At 33.4% G+C, this 16972-nt stretch overlaps 1 protein-coding gene across 4 annotated transcripts in view; it reads right to left on the reverse strand.

Moving 5' to 3' along the window:
• Positions 1–16972, reverse strand: part of Gabpa (GA binding protein transcription factor subunit alpha) — a 33217-nt gene that overhangs the window by 3355 nt on the left and 12890 nt on the right. For 3 of the 4 annotated variants that reach the window (XM_076868671.2, XM_076868670.2, XM_076868672.2), the window contains exons 5-9: positions 15827–16072; positions 10331–10525; positions 5523–5576; positions 4252–4392; positions 3840–4032 (exon numbers count right to left, since the gene is read on the reverse strand). In XM_076868671.2, coding sequence (XP_076724786.1) covers positions 3840–4032; positions 4252–4392; positions 5523–5576; positions 10331–10525; positions 15827–16072 — 829 coding nt within the window. Of the gene's footprint in view, positions 1–2; positions 1533–3839; positions 4033–4251; positions 4393–5522; positions 5577–10330; positions 10526–15826; positions 16073–16972 lie in introns of those variants that run through there. The other variant, XM_076868673.2, reaches the window with a different exon arrangement.

Here is a 16972-nt window from a genome sequence, read left to right on the forward strand (position 1 = left end):
AAAAAGAAAGAAACACATTAGGACTATGAAAAAATGAAGAATTAAGACTTCTTAGAATTCACAGAATATTTCATAAGCAGAAGCCTAGAAGAGTTACTACACTTACCACAATAGTAGTTAACACTGAAGTAACACCAAACTTTCAAAGTAAATTTTCAACAACTGATCAAACACTGATTTAAATCAAACATAATTAAATACAACAAGAAAAACAAAGTCCTGGGAGTGGCAGAAGATGCTAACAGGGTTTTTGAGTCAAAAATCAAGATTCAAAACCCAGCATTTGGACTTACTGCCTTTGGGACCACAGGAAAATCAAATTACCTCTAACTTTTTATTCCTCACATATAAAATGAGATTAAAAACAGTACTTACCCTAACAGAATTATTGAGGATTATGAGATAATCTTTGTGAAGTGCTTAGCACACAATGACTGGCACATAGTTAGCCCTCTAAAAAATATATGCTATGTTAATAAGTAAGAATCCAGACAATTAAAAAACTGATTTACATATTCTACAGATTGTTGGATGTCCACTTCTCTTCTGTGAATTGTGTAAATTCTATTATAATGTAGATTTACCTTTAAATTTATCATTTTACTATACAAAGGCTTTCTCAATTTCAGAGAAATCATCCAAAACCAACAGGGGTTTCAAATGAATACGTAAAAGGATTTGAAGATCAGAGAATACAGAAAAACAGGAAGTGGATATTATAAAGAAACAATGTTTCTAACCCCTTATATAAACAGATTTGAGGAAATCATTCTAGAAGTCTAGCTCACTGTTGCTTCCTATGGAGATGGAAAAAGGAGTGGATTTGTCTTTACTTTGGAAAACAAGACTTACCACTGTGCACTGATAATCTGAACAACAGAGGGAAAAAAAGAGAAGTCAAGCTCTTTTCTGGGCTGGCAGATTGTGAAGCCCTTATCTTAAAATTGCACTGCTTATTAACAAAGAACTATCAACAAAAGGAACAACTATTTGCAATGTACCTGTGATATAAGCTAATACAATTAGCAGGATTTTATTCTAAAGGTCACTTAGGCTTAATTAATAATCCATTAATGAAAAGACTGATCTATATATAGCAAATTATGCCATGTTTCCCCAATTCCGGAAAGCAAGAGTGTAACAGTTAGCTTGATTTCCTAGTAAAAGATATTAACACATTGGGCAAAGTCCTGTGTTTTCTTTTTTGTCATAGCATTAATACAGAATTTGGATCTCAGCCTACAAAACCACCAATTTCTTGTCATGCCCTTTTAAATGCTGTAAGCATTTCAATTTAAGATAATTCCTACATTAATATACTAGGTTGCAATAACAGACACAGGAATAAAAGGAAAATTGAGAAGGAAAGTGGTTTCACCTAAGTGGAAAATGGAATTGATACCATATTTCCTAGAGGTTAAAGAAAACATGCACATGCACAGATTTTCATTTTACTTAATATTTCCTTTCTTCAATCTAGTTGATGCATCATAGAACTACATATAGTAGCATTCATTGCATTTGTTCTTTCCCTAAAATGAAAAAGTGGAAAGGTTCACAATACTTGTATTTTCATGAATGTGATTTTCTTTCTTTTTAAACTTGAATTCTTTTTAAACCTTTTTAATTGTGAATTACATAACACAAAAGACACAAAGTTAATTGCTCAGTGATTTATTATAAAGTCAACATTCTATCAAGCCAGTTCTAAACAAACAATAACAGCACCTAGAATCCCCCATGTGCCTTCCCAATAACCATCCCTCCTACTCTAAAAGGTAAACACAAGCCTGCTTCCTGAGAGTAATTTCACTGCTTATTTTTTTAATCACCTCAATATGTATCCCTAACTGTGATAGTTTACTTTAACTGTTTTTTTAAAACTGTACTAAATAAATGAGTTCATAAAGTATGGATTTCTTTTCTGAACATTATGTTTGTGAGTTTCTCAATATCACTCTAGCAGTAGTTCACTTTCATAAATGCACAGTACTTAATTGCATGAATATACTACAACTGATTTATCCCCTCTACTGCTGATAAGATATTTGGTTTATTTCTGATTTGGAAATATTCTAGCAAGCAGCTATAAGCATGTGTGAGGGCATTCATGAACACTTTTTTCAGGTATCTACTTGATAGACAGTGGTGGCTCAGTGGTAGAGTGCTTGCCTAGCATGTGTGAGGCACTGGATTCGATCCTCAGCACCACATAAAAATAAACAAACAAAATAAAGGTGTTGTGTCCATCTACATCTTTAAAAAAAAAAAAAAAAAAAAAAAAAGCAACTGCTGGGTTATAGGTTATACATTCCTACCAAAGTGTGGCAGCATGCCCACTGCTCCATATCCTCATCAACACTTGGTACTGGTGATCTTAACTGTGACTATCCTGGCCCTAGAATGTGCTATACAATTTTATTGTGATTTCAAACCACATTTCCATAATTACTAATAAAGTGGTGCATCTTTGCATGTATTTATTGGCCACCTGAATAATCTCTCAACTGAATTATCTACTCAAATCTTTTGCCCATTTACAAAAAATTTTCCTTATTGATTTTAAGATTCTTCAGATATTTCAGATATAATTCTTACGACACATACGAGTGGCTTGCTTTTTATACTCTTAATGATGGCTTTAAAAATTTTTTTTATAGTAGATGGACACGATACCTTTATTTTTATGTGGTGCTAAGGATCGAACCCAGTGCTTCACACATGCTAGGCGAGCATTCTACCAAATGAGCTACAGTCCCAACCCTTAAAGATGATGGCTTTTGATGACCAGAAATTCTTAATTTAAATATAGCCAAGTTTATTGATCTTTTCTCTTATGGTCAGGTCGGTGCTTTCAATTATTTAAATATTTCTACCTGTTACCTGCAATCATGAAAGTGTCTCTAGATGTTTTCCTATTTTGCATCATCAAGCTACATGGAACTGATGTTTGGTATGATACAAGGGAGCAGTCAGGTGTCATTCAGCTCCCTTAGTCCCCAAATGAGTTGCCAATTACCCCACCACTGCTGACTGAAAAGTAAATTTTCTTCATATGTTTTCTTCCCACTGTCATATTTCTTTAAATCAAATGTAATATGTTCTTGGTTATATTTGGGTTTCCTATTCTAATCTATTGTATAATTTCTGATAGAAATTTTGTACTAGTAAGTTGGGCATGGTAGCACACACCTGTCGTCTCAGATACTTGGGAGGCTAGGGCAGAAGGATCACAATATAGAGCCCAGCCTGGACAACATAAGGAGACTAACTCAAGAAAAAAAAAAAAAAACAGAGAGGGAGAGAGAGAATTCATACCAAACCATTTATACCAAATTAAACCAAACCATTTTATACTCTTCCAATTTTATCAATGTAAAGGTTGGATATTTACATTCAAGCAGACTGTAGAAAAGAAAAATTAAAAAAAAAAAAAAAAGGAAACAATATTTTGCATCTAATTCTAAAAGAGACAGTAATTGTATATTTGTTAAAAAATTTATATTCGCTCATTTTAGCTATGCAAATGACAGCATCTATCTGATATGCAAATGATAAAATCTCAAATATTAAACACACTGGTTTTGAACAGCATACTATATGCTTTTAAATCAGATAAGAACGATTTTCAAAATACTTTATGTACCTCAAAGTTATTAATAAGATCTTTTTAAAGAGTCATTTTTAACATAACATACAAATTTTAGCTTTTTAAGAATATATAACATCTATAAACAAGCCAAATAATTAGTATCATTACATAAAATGTTTACAACTAGAATATGAAATTATCTTTTAGAAAGACTTGATATTGGAAAAAAGAAGCAATAAATGCTAACCTTAATGCACGACTGAGCTTCTCATAGTTCATCGTAGGCTTGTTTTTGCGTTGTCCCCATTTTTGTGCAACAAGTTCCGGTTGATTTAACTTAAACTCGCCTTCATCACCAACCCAAGAAATACAGTCTCGAGCATCCTTATCAGTAAGAAGTTCTAACAAAAACTGCCATAGTTGGATTTGACCATTGTTTCCTAAATTAACAAGACGGACAAGTTATTGTCCATAGTGTTATAAATTAATACAAGACACAGGCAACACACAGATGCCCTGGTTTAGATCTCAGGGGCAACAAAACAAAATTTTTGTTTTCACAAAATAATGTGAAATACTGCCCAAAGAATAGTCCATATTAACATTTTCATACAGTAAAATATAACTAATTTCATAAGTACCTGTTAATGCAAAAATACCTGTTCTGTTTCCAGGTGAGCTTCTATCTTCCCCTGAAATCCTTGGGGCTCTTTGTACTTTAGCTGCTTTTGCACTACTATTTATAACTTTAATAGTAGTTGGAGTAGCAGACTGCACTGATGCTGGAATAATCTGCACAGCTGCAAGAAAAGAAAAGGGAGAAATTTTTTCTTCCAATACAAGTAGTAAAAACAATTCTTGAATGACCTTAAATGCAATCAATTTAATTAATGTTCTTCTAATTACATCAACACAAGGCTTCCTTATAAGACTTAATTCACAACAGTTTTGAATCAAACTTAGAAAATTTCAGAGAATGAGGTATATTTGCATTAATATTTGTAAATCTTAACAATGAAGAGTTAGCCTACTTATTTTTGAAATAACAGTATAGATATTAGGCAAAGAATTATAAAAACATTTGTTTCTAAATATTTATTAATAAAAATTGCATAACATGTTGGAGAAAATTTGGACAAATAACACACATTACACTTCTAGTAACAAGACAAAGTCATATAACCACTTTGAGAAAAACTGTGGCACTACCTACTAAGGTTGAAAGGGTAGAAACCCTGTGACACTATCTTACAAATACTCAATTCAATGACGTTTGTACATTTTAAGAAAAATACTATTCAGCAATGAAAACGAATGAAGTCAAGCTGTAACTATTCATAAAGATTAGTCTCATAAATGTTAAACAAAAAGCTAGGTTACAGAAGGATATGTACAATATAATACTACTTCACCCAAAACCTTAAAACATGTGCAAAACAATGCTATAAAGTTTATGGTAACATAGTTAGTAGAAATCAAATTATGTAAATAGTAGACCTCAAGTTGATGATAGTTCTTTCGTTGGAAGAAAATGGAATCTACAACATTTTTTATGACTTACTTTATTTCTTATGGGGTATACAGGTGTTATACTTTATTTTTCTGTATATCTAAAAATCTTTCATAAAAAATGTTTACTACCTTGCAGTAATTTTTTTTAAAAAAAGTATTTTTTTTCTTCTATTTGGTACTGAGGATTGAACCCACAGGTGCTTTACCAGTCCATTTTATTTATTTGTTTTTATTTTGAGATAGGATCTCATTGAGTTGCTTAGGGCCCTCGCTAAGTTGCTGAGGCTGGTCTTCAACTTGCGATCGATCCTTGTGCCTCAGCCACCCTAGTCAATGGAATCATAGGTGGGTAGCCCCGTGCCCAGCAAAAGATTTCTTAATGATTCAGTGGACCAATATTATGGGCATGAATACTCACGTTGATCAATTGTAACTATCTCATTCATCTGCTGTTCTTGGCTTGCCAACACATCTGAAGAACACACAAAAAAAATTGTTTTCATTCAAAACTAGAAATAAAAATTCCAATCCAGTAAAATTCAACTTAATAAACAAAATCCTTTTAAAGGGAGTTCCATAATTAAAACCAAAACCAACTAAACAAAAAAATCCAAATACTAAAGACATGAAACTTATAAATACTTGAAAAATTTCTGATGGTCATTTTAAAAGGCAAAGGTATCTTTTAAGGGAAGGATCACAGGGAGACTCAACTTTCTTATAGTGTTCAGAAAAGTTATTCTAAAAATTATGGCTTTCTAAGTACAAATATTTGTATCTAAATCAATTTATCTACATGAAGTCATGTAAAAAACAGTAAGAACACCAAGAGAGAATATACATCAAACTGAAATTATTTAGATATACATTTCCACCAAAACTTGCTCAGAATAATCTATTAAATATCTACCTTTGAATAAAATTATAGCAGTCAGTCCTATACATCACAATGAAATTAAATAATTTAATGTTTACAAATAAAGCTTTCAAAATAAAAGTTATGTTACACAAGGGCCTAACATAGCCCTTTACAGAACCATACATTACTCATCTGTTATATTCCGTGCTTAAATGCTATTCTTTATCTGTCAAACAATAATTGTGAATCTCAGTCTCTACTACCAGGTCCATTTGGAGTCCACTGTTAACTATGCTTCTTTTAAAACATTTCTTGGTTCTTTCTGGTTATACATGACAGTAGATTTTGATAGTCAAACTGAACTCAGAAGTAATCATTCTAGGATCTCAGTGAGTCCTGGGACCTAGGATACCAACCAGACTCTAGTAAGGGTGGGTGCCATGCCAAGAAAGACTGAGGACCTAACAAGAAGTCTAAATCCCAAACTGAAAAGCTTCTTCTCAGCAAAAGAAACAGGTAAACAGAGAGCCTACAGGATGAGAGCAAATTTTTACCACATGCATATCAGATAGAGCATTAATCTCTAATATATATTAAGAACTCAAAAAACTTAACACCAAAAAAACAACCCAATCAGTAAATGGGCCAAGGAACTGAACAGACACTTCTTGGAAGGTGATATAAAATCAATCAACAAATGTATGAAAAAATGTTCAACAGCTCTAGTAATTAGAGAAATGCAGATCAAAACTAATCTAAGATTTCAACTCACTCCAGTCAGAATGGCAGTTATCAAAACTACAAGCAACAATAAGTGTTGGCGAGGATGTGGGGAAAAGGCACACTGGTATACTACTGGTGGGACTGAAAACTGGTGCAACCAATCCGGAAAGCAGTATGGAGAGCCCTTGGAAAACTTAAAATGGAACCACCATTTGACCCAGCTATCCCACTCCTCAGTCTACACCCAACGGACTCAAAAATAGCATACTACAGTGACACAGCCACATCAATGTTTATAGCAGCACAATTCACAATAGCTGAACTGAGGACCAAATCTAGATGCTCTTCAGTAGATGAATGGATAGAGAAAATGGATTATATATACACAATGGAATATTACTCAGCATTAAAAGAGAATAAAATCATGGCATTTGCAGGTAATATATATATGGAGTTTAGAGAATACTATGCTAAGGTGAAGTAAGCCAATCCCAAAAAAAACAAAGGCTGAAAGTTTTCTCTGATATGTGGATGATGATCCATAATGAGGAATGGTGGGTGGAGCATGAGAGAAATGGAGGAACTTTACATAGGGCAAAAAGGAGGAGGGAGGGAGGGGAAGGGAGGGGGAATGGGGGTAGGAAAGATGGTGGAATGAGATGGACATCATAACATAAGTGGATGAATGGTGTGACTTGACTTTGTGAATAACCAGTGACATGAAAAAATTGTGCTCTATATGTTTATGTCTATGGTTGATTCTCCCTAGAATTTAATGTAAGTATATGAAAGAGGAAAAAGTATTATTGAAATTCAAATTGTTTCATTTGTGAGTAAATGAATAGAGGTTCACTATCCTCAAAAGAAATCAAGGAGAAAGTAACACAGCCTAGGTGTGACCAAACTGTAAAATCAGCCCCTAATGCCTTAATTCTCATCCATGAGTTTGGTCCTGGGAAGATAGAAGACAGAACACAGAAATAGAGGGGTTTTAGAAAGCTTAGTCCATGAGCATATAGACATTCTGAGTATAATATTTCCCCTGAAGCTTCAAAATCTTGACTGTGCACAAAGGAAGCATATTCTTTAGAGGCAAACCTCTGGGGAATATAAATCCATTTTATCAAAAAACATTATATACTAAAGGTATAAAGAATTCTTTTTCTTAAAGAACACCCTCAGCAAAATTAGACCGTTGCCTTGAGTGACAAAGATAGAAGCACATTAGAACTGGCAGTATTGGGACATTTCCTAATTAACCCCCTGCAAGTATAGCAGAACCTGGATAAAGTTTCAACACAAAAGGAACTTGCCAGAACAGTGGCACACGTCTGTAATCCTATAGGCTCCAGAGGCTGAGACAGGGGGATCCTGAGTTCAAAGCCAGCTTTAGCAACAGCGAGGCAACAAGCAACTCCATGAGACTCTGTCTCTAAATAAAATACAAAATAGAGCTAAGGATGTGGCTCAGTGGTTGAGTGCCCTCGAATTCAATCCCCTGTACCAAAAAAAAAAGGAATTGCAGGAATGTGGTAGCTCAGGTGGGTAATCAACACATATCAGCAAAAGAAGCTCTACCTCTCCAGCACCGCTTCTCCTTGAGATCACTGAGGAAGAACAGATAATAGGCTGAGTCAAACATAGTTTTGTCTCAGAGATATTCTGCAGACTTCTCTATACAGGAAGGACCAGATTGGTTAAAGAATGCTGGTTCTGAGAAGGCTTGTGAATTATAAAGAGTCAGCCAGAAGTAGCCTCACACATCATCCAGTTCATTCCATAAATTCTAAGCTGTTAGATTCCCAAACCACATGGGATTTCCCTATCAAAGCAGAGCAAGAAAGATAAAATTCTTGGAGACACTTATCTATGCTGTAGGGATTTGCTGTTTTTGAAAACAACGACAATTCCAACTTTTCTGTGGAAGAACCATTCTCTTTTAGACCAATTTCCATGGAAATAAAAAAAATATCGAAGACTCTTTTGCTACCCAAACTAGAAAAAGTCTATGAATGAGCTTTTTAGTTGAGAACAATAGAAGAACCAGAAAGAATGAACTACAACAAAGAGTTGATCTGGCAGATAGCAAGGAAACCTTGAGTTTGGGGAAAACTTAACTGTAGTCTAGGCACTATGGTTGTTGTATCCTTAAGAATTCTTACAAGAAAAATATTGCAAATGAACATATTTCAATGTAAGACCCTGAAACAATTCAGAATTTTCCTTATTCATCTGAAAAGCTCTTCAGAGGAAAATATGAGAAAGCAATGACAAAGCAAATGAACATATTTCAATGTAAGACCCTGAAACAATTCAGAATTTTCCTTATTCATCTGAAAAGCTCTTCAGAGGAAAATATGAGAAAGCAATGACAAAGCTTCAACTAAGACATTTAACTTATTTATCTATAAAAACTGAAATTGGAAATAAACCCTATAAATGCAATAAATGTTGTCAGTATTTTAGTGTGATACCTTATTTATTTATTGGTAAGAGGGATTGAACCCAGTTTACCACTGAGCCACACCCTTAGTCCCTTTTTATATGTTATTTAGAGACAGGGTCTCAGCTGAGTTGCTGAGACTGACTTTGATCCTCCCACCTCAGCCTCGCAAGCCACTGGGATTATTAACGTGCTTAACTGGTACTTTAAAAAAAAAATATTTAAAAAATCCATACAAGAGTAAAACTGTGGATAAACAATGAAGAAAAGCCTCCCTCCAAAGTTCATTTATCATTCAACAGCAGAGAAAGTGCCTCAGATGCAAAAGCTAAGCAGTACATGACTGTGAAAAATCTGTGTAGCAGAGCTCTTCCCTTATTTGGTATATGGCACACAAAATATTCACCATTACATTTTCACCCATAACTTATAAAGTAAAGTCAGAATTTGTCCTACTTATGAACTGAAAAATAAGGAAGGTCTGGCTAGCATCTCAGATATATAAATAGTATTAAGGACTGGCTTGTTGTTAAGGTGTCTTAATAAATGTAATGTCATTGAAATATAAGAGATTAAAATTCAAACAAAACAATTTACATTTATTTGAGCTTTTATTTATTTATTTTTTTTTTGCATCTAAGCAGTTTCTAGTTTTCCTACAAAGTAACTTGATCATAATGTTTGTGGAATGAAAGTGGAATCATTTACAAACTAGTGACTTCCAATTTATGATGGTGGGATGTACACTTCTTTCTCTTTAAAGACCCTATTCAACTATAGTAAATTAAAATGTTTAATCCCACTAATAATTAGAGAATGAGGTAGAAGCCACCTGTGAATAAATGAGCTTAAACTTCTAGAAGATGTGCAGAAAATGGAAGAACTGACTGATAAAACAGCATCTGAGTTAAGAACTCAAATTCTAATGTAAGCCTGGGTTAAAATATTAGCTCTGCCTCTCCCTGTCACCTGTGAAGCATTTTAAAGCCTAATTTTCTTACATAAAAAACAACTAAAGTAATGCTTTGTGGCAGAATTACAGGGATTAAAGAAGATAACACAAAGAGTTGTCAGCAATCCCATATGCAGTTAACAAAAGTATTACTGCTTAATTAACTTACTATTGTTATTAACAATTAAGATAAAAACAAATTTGTAAAGAAAGTACAATGTAAACAGATAATAACTCTTAATTTTATACATTTTCGAAGAAGCTCGAGATGACTCCAGAGAATTTCTCCCCGAGGGACTCGCTGAAAAAAGTCTTCTTGGTTGAGGCTACATAAATCTCTCCCCGAAATGTTGAGGGTGGTGAGGTCAATGTCAGTCATGCTGAACTCCTTCATTACCCAAACCACCCAATGTAGGACTTGGTCTGTGGACCACTGTATAGGATCTAGAAAGAAAATATTACATTTAGTCTAGTTCCTTTATATGTATTATATTTATAATTAACTTGTCAATACATAAACATACACAAAAAATCCAGATGTTTTTCCCAACAAAATAAAATTATGTGAAAAGATTTTTATACTGTATTTTCTCATCTCCTTTTTTAAGTTCTCAATCTAATTTTGTTGTTGTTGTTATTGATATATTTGTTCGTTTTGAGACAGGGCCATCCTATGTTGCACAGGCTAGCTTTGAACTTGTCATCATCCTGTCTTAGCCTCCTGAGCAGCTGAGATTACGGGCATGTGCCATTTTGTCAGGCTCACTCTAAATTCATGATAGAATCTCTTGGTACTATATCAGCCTAGAATTTTATCAAGAAAAACAAAATACAACATACATGGTTATCTTGGAGAGAACAGAGCAAATTATATAAGTTCAAAATATTGTTTTATAGCATTGTCTGATTTGGTGCCTTGAAAGAAATTCCAAGGGGATTCTAGGTTGTGACCTTTAGTCTCTAAAATGTGAATAATGTACCTTCCGCCTTTTCCCTTCTTGTAAAAGGTTAGTTGCTCCTGCATTTACCTTTATGGCATCCCTTACAATACAACATACTAATTACTTATTCACTCAGCTGCCAACATTAAAGCCTTATAAATATAAGGCCTTTGTCTTGTAAATTCTTCTAAGCCCTTATGTGGTATATTCAGATAATTTCATTTTCTCCATCATATTTTACTATCTAACTGAATTCACAAATGAAAAAGATGGTCAACTGCATAAATATTACAGTACTAAGTAGAGCATACTATCTGTGAAAGTATGGATAGCCACAGAATCTTTTTTTTCCTTAAAATTTTCTATATAAAGAAGTGAAGAAGGACTATAGGAAATGATAATTAATTTCTCTGAATGCATAACATAAAAATAGAAAAAAATAACAAGGAGGGGGACCCAAAACAAAAAAGAAATCACTACTTATGGATGTTTACAATAAAGCCAGGTGACAAGATATCCCCTACTCTATAATAGACATGGGTAAAGACACAGCAAAACAGCTAGAAGACCTCCATGGTCCCTATATCTGTGCAACACCCCCCCCCCCAAAAAAAAGGTAGCAAAGGGGCATCTGATCCATTCTAAGTACAGGAACACCAGTATACAGCTAAGAAGTATCCACTGAAAGCACAACAAGCCAAGAAAGAAGCAATGGCTTAAAAATAGTTTTGCCCCAAACCAATAGCAGCTGAGTACAAGGGGTTCATGACGAGGTTTAAAGGACTGGTGCAGTCTGGGAGTTTTTCAACTTAGTCAAGGATTACTTTCAGGAGAGTGGCACTCACATAAGGAAGACTGGAAGTAGAAACAAAAATGAGAAGCACAGGGACACAAGAAAATGGAAAGAGGCGGCTCAGGTCCAAGCTAAGTAGAAAAAAAGCAACAACAACAAAGAGAAACCAAAGAATGAAAAACTAAACAAAACAAAAAACCCCCACAATAACAACAACAAAAATAAGGCAGAAAGTAACTGAGAAAGCAAGCTACCTATTTCTGGAATACTACTTCAAAACAACAGAAGAACGGAATTCTGTTCAGCTAGAATAACCACCAGAACTATACTTCTCTAAAGGGTCCAAGACAACTCATTTTACATCAAATTAGACAAGAAATTATCAAGATCAATAAAGGGGAAAACATTAGCCTGATTTTTTCTCTGAAATAATATCAGGACTTCTGGTTTAACATGCCAAATTGGCAATGCATGTTCTGTCTCTTTTCCCGCAGAGGCAGTAATATGACAGTGAAAGAACTTTCAAAAGATGAAAAAAATCAGAGGAACATGAGAATAAAGTGACAGACGTGGATAAGAAATTTCTACTAGTTTTTTTTGAAGACAATAAGCACAGAAATAGGCAATTTGACAGAAAGGGGGAAAAACCATGACCTAAATGTCCGTCCAAAAAGATACCACTGGAAATTGAATGCCTTTCTTCTTGCAGAACTCCTACATAGGCTCAGTCATGGTGGCTCCAGGCAAGACGTAAAGCTGAGAGCATTGATTTAAAAATATATGGTTTTAGAATCTACATGGCCTCTCCTTCACTCTCAGGGGCAAGTAGATAGGAGCATCGCACACATATGGACATCAAAGCACTATAAATGAGGAAAAACATGAAGATGACGTTGGGAGAATAGTTCCCAGTAATAAAAATCTACAAATGGAAGAGTAAGACCTCTCCACCTCCTCCCTGTCCCAGTTCTCATTCCACTTTTAGAATGCAGCACTCACATACATATCAATCCTAATACTCATCCCAATCTTCTATTCCTGACAGGCATTTGGTCCATTCTCCAAGTTGAAAAAATCTAACAAAAAGATCCACACATATCACATTTGAATATCTTTCAATGAAAAACCCAATACCTCTCTTTATCAGCATCTAATTAACAAATCCTTCAGAACTTCAAACAAATGAGCTTTAAAGTTATTTGGTTTTGAATGTAAATACATAGGCAAGAATATTCAAACATTTGAGAAAGACTTAAACCAATAAATAAAAATAAACAGAAAAAAAATTCAGAGAGAGCAGAACATTATATATATATATATAAATAAATGTTATGGAAAAGAACAAACAGAACCAAAGAGCCCTCGTAAATGAAAATTTAAAATCAGGCTAGGCACAGAGGAGCACACCTATAAACCCAGAAGTTCAGAAGGCTGAGGCAGAAGGATTACAAATTCACAGCCAGCTTCAGCAACTTAGTGAGATCTGTCTCAAAATAAAAAATAAATAAATAAAAAGGGCTGGGTGTGATAGAGCATCCGGTGTTCAATCTCCAGTACTAAAACCAAATAAACAACAATCAGATAGATTAAAATTTAAAGGCAAAAACATTTGCTAGAAAGTAGTAGAGTTGAAAAAGAAGGAAGAAAAATAATGCAGAGAGGATCAATCCAGGACATTCAACAGAGTTAAAAAAAAAAAAAAAAAAAAAAAAAAACCAGAAGGTAATAATCAAAATAATACTGTAGGAAAACCCTCTAGAACTGAAGACTACAATTATCTAGATCAATAATGATCAAAAGAAATATAATGCAAACTACTATGCAATTTTAGATTTTATAATGCCCATTAAACTAGTAGGTGAATTTCGTTTTAATAATACATTAAATCTAATATATCCAAGTATATTACTGTTCAAGTATGTAATTGGTGCAAAAAAAATTGATTTAATTGGTTATTTCACACTTATAGCCCATCTCAGTTCTGACCAGGCACATTCTAAGTGCATACATGAGACTATTGGCTATCATACTCAGTAATAAAGGGCCTGACTGAAACTTTACACCATAAACCATAAATCTACGATGAATGAAAAAGATTCACCAAACCAAAGTAAAGACTAGGCATTAGGAGCAGACAAAAAAAGGCTCCAGAAAATTTAAAAAACAAACAAACAAAAGCCCAGGAAATATAAAGGAGTAGATGAAAATACCCCTGGAATGTTTGACAATAATGGAACATGGTCATCAAAATTTTGAGGAAAAGTCATTTTTCAACTTTAATATTATATACCCAAACTATCAAAGAAAACATAATAAAGTTAGTTTTAGATGTGTAAAGCTCAACAAAAGAAAGAAAAAAATCTATTTCTTAGTACCTTTTTATAAGAATAGTGCATAAACAGACTGAAATTCACTATGACAAAGAAAAATATGAGATCCTGGAAAATGGGAGAACCAGCACTAGGATGACAGCTCTGCAGCAGACATAGGAAAGACTTGATCTAAAGACAACTGAGAATTTGGAAAACACTAACAACAGGAACAAAAATAGCTCAAAATGAGAGAAAGTGGTATTGTGGACAAACCTATAAATCAACTAAAAATAAATCAACTTTGAATTTCAGGAAAAGTAAGTTGCGTAAATATAATCATAAATAAACAAACACTTATAAGGCACACAAAGACTATGATTTAAATAAAAAATTGCATAACAATATTACAAAATGGAGAAGGGTAAGGTATCATTGTGTGCAATGGGGAAGGAAATGAAACCTTATCCACTATAATATGAAGTTAATTATGATTAAAAGCAATAAAGTAAAAGATAGTTGCACCTGGGTTAAAGGGCTGAAGATTGGAAAGTTGGGTTAAAGAAATACTGTTTTTCCTAAGAGATTTTTTTCTTTCTTTAAGTGAAACAAGATATACCATAAGTGATGGATCTCACCAATGGGGTTAAGGAAGAACTACGGAATTGAATAACAAGATATAATGTTTTAAACATTTGTATTTAATAAAAATTGACTGATTTTGGCTAGTCTTCTAAATAATATGTATCACATTAATGTGAATTTCATACTCAGTAGTTTAATGTGAAATACTGAAAAAAATTAGCATAAAAACTATACACACGTCAATACATACACATATTTGTCTGTGAACACACAACAAATGAAGAAGTGGCGCTAAGCTACTACTCCATATCAGACTTCCCTACTTTCCCAACAAGGATCTTAAAAGTATGCTCTGTCTCCTCATGCACCATCACGAGCCCAGCTTTTAACACCATGGCACACATATACATGAAAGCGTTCATTACACATATAATGAAAATGCAACTGATTTTTATCAAGATTATTGCCCCAATCACTTAATCCTTGAATCTCTCTACTCTGTACTCACACTCTCAGCTTAGTCCTAGCACTATTTCCTTCCCTTTCCCTTTCCTTTCTCTCCTTCTCTTTCTTGTTCTTTTCCACCCTCCCTTCCTTTCTTTCTCAGTACTAGGGATTAAAGCCAGGAGCACTTTACTGCTAAACTACACCAGAAGCCCTTTTTTAATTAATGCTACCAGGCTTAAGCTTTACACCCAATGTTTCTGGCCTCCAATGTCCTTTTCTACAAAATATTTTGTCTATAAAAAAAATCTTCCCCAGTTTTTTCTCAGGCCACGATGATTCCTTTGAGATTCTAATAGCTTGCTGTGTTTCTATAAGCTATTGACAGCTTTAATATTGCCTTTCATAACAATTACCTATTTTCATCTTTCTTTTCAACTATACTGTGAATATGGTAAGGGCAGAAATTTTGTTTTATACTTTCTTGTATTCCCAGCACCAATATTCATTCATCATACACGCTTAAGTGTGTTACAGTTCAAAACGGAGAGAGAGAAATCAACATTCTTTTTACAAAATCTACAATTAAAATAGATTAAAACTTACCCTAATGTTCTCTATGTCAAACTAATTCTTATTAGTCTACCTAACAAATTATTATAAGTTTAATTACCATAGGGAATCCCAAGGCGTTCCTGTTCTTTCCTATAACCTTCCAGTGCAGCAGCCCATCTTGTCACTTGTTCTGAAGTTTCATCTGAAATGGTTGTGATGTGTTTTGTACCATCAAGAGTTATCACTTGGGCTTCTTCAACAAGATGTGCTTCTGCTTCAGCATGGTGGGCATCTGGATCAATTACGACTTCAACAGTTTCCGCAGTTTTAACAATTTCAAGGATGTTAAGTTTTGGTTCAATTCCTTAACAGTAAATTTTTAAAAAATATATAAATTTAAATTTAGATGATAACACACAAGGCACAAAAAATTGAAATTTAGTTTACATGTTCCCAAAGGAGAGGAAAAAATTTTAAAAATATATTTTTAGCAATATATCTAGAGAATTTAATAGATCCCTATTAACAATAAATACAAATCAGCAGAACTTTTGTCATAACAGTTCTGGATCAATGTTAATTTCCTGATGTTGATAACTGTACGATGATTACATAAAAGAATCCTTGTTTTTAAGAAAACACACACTAGTGATGAACTTAGGAACAAAAAGTGATCGTGTTTACAATTTGTAATTAAATAGTTGAAAAAACAATATGTGTGGGGAAAGGAAAAAAAAGCAAGTGAGACAAAAATGAACATCTGAGGAATCTGGATGAATGGTATTCAAGAATTCTTTAACCTGTTTTACAACTTTTCTTCAATAATTAAAACATATACACATACATGTCTTATCTACAAACATCATTAGGAAAGAAAAAAGTACCAGCTTTTAACTACAATAAAAAATTAATGAATAAGAAGTATCAATATAGAATAAAAAATAAAAATTAAACTAGAAAGAATTTAAATGTTGAGTAGCAATATACCCTAAGATTAAAAGAAAAAAATTCTAAACACATTAAAATTACCGACTCTGCTTTTTTATAAAGTATAAAGAACATGTATAAAAACCATGCTGACTTTGTTAAATTAAGTTCACACCATTAAATTCTAATTTTCATTTTCAACTAAATGAAGAAAAACCCAAATTCAGAAGATACTTAAACCCTAGTTTAAAGGTACTAAGAACTGTAATTTCTGTGAAAAAGATAATAAAGATGAGTTAAATAATTTATTAATTCAGAGACTTTCCATGCACATCTA

The sequence above is a fragment of the Callospermophilus lateralis genome, chromosome 10, assembly GCF_048772815.1.
Source record: "Callospermophilus lateralis isolate mCalLat2 chromosome 10, mCalLat2.hap1, whole genome shotgun sequence".
NCBI classification, from domain to species: Eukaryota; Metazoa; Chordata; class Mammalia; order Rodentia; family Sciuridae; genus Callospermophilus; species Callospermophilus lateralis.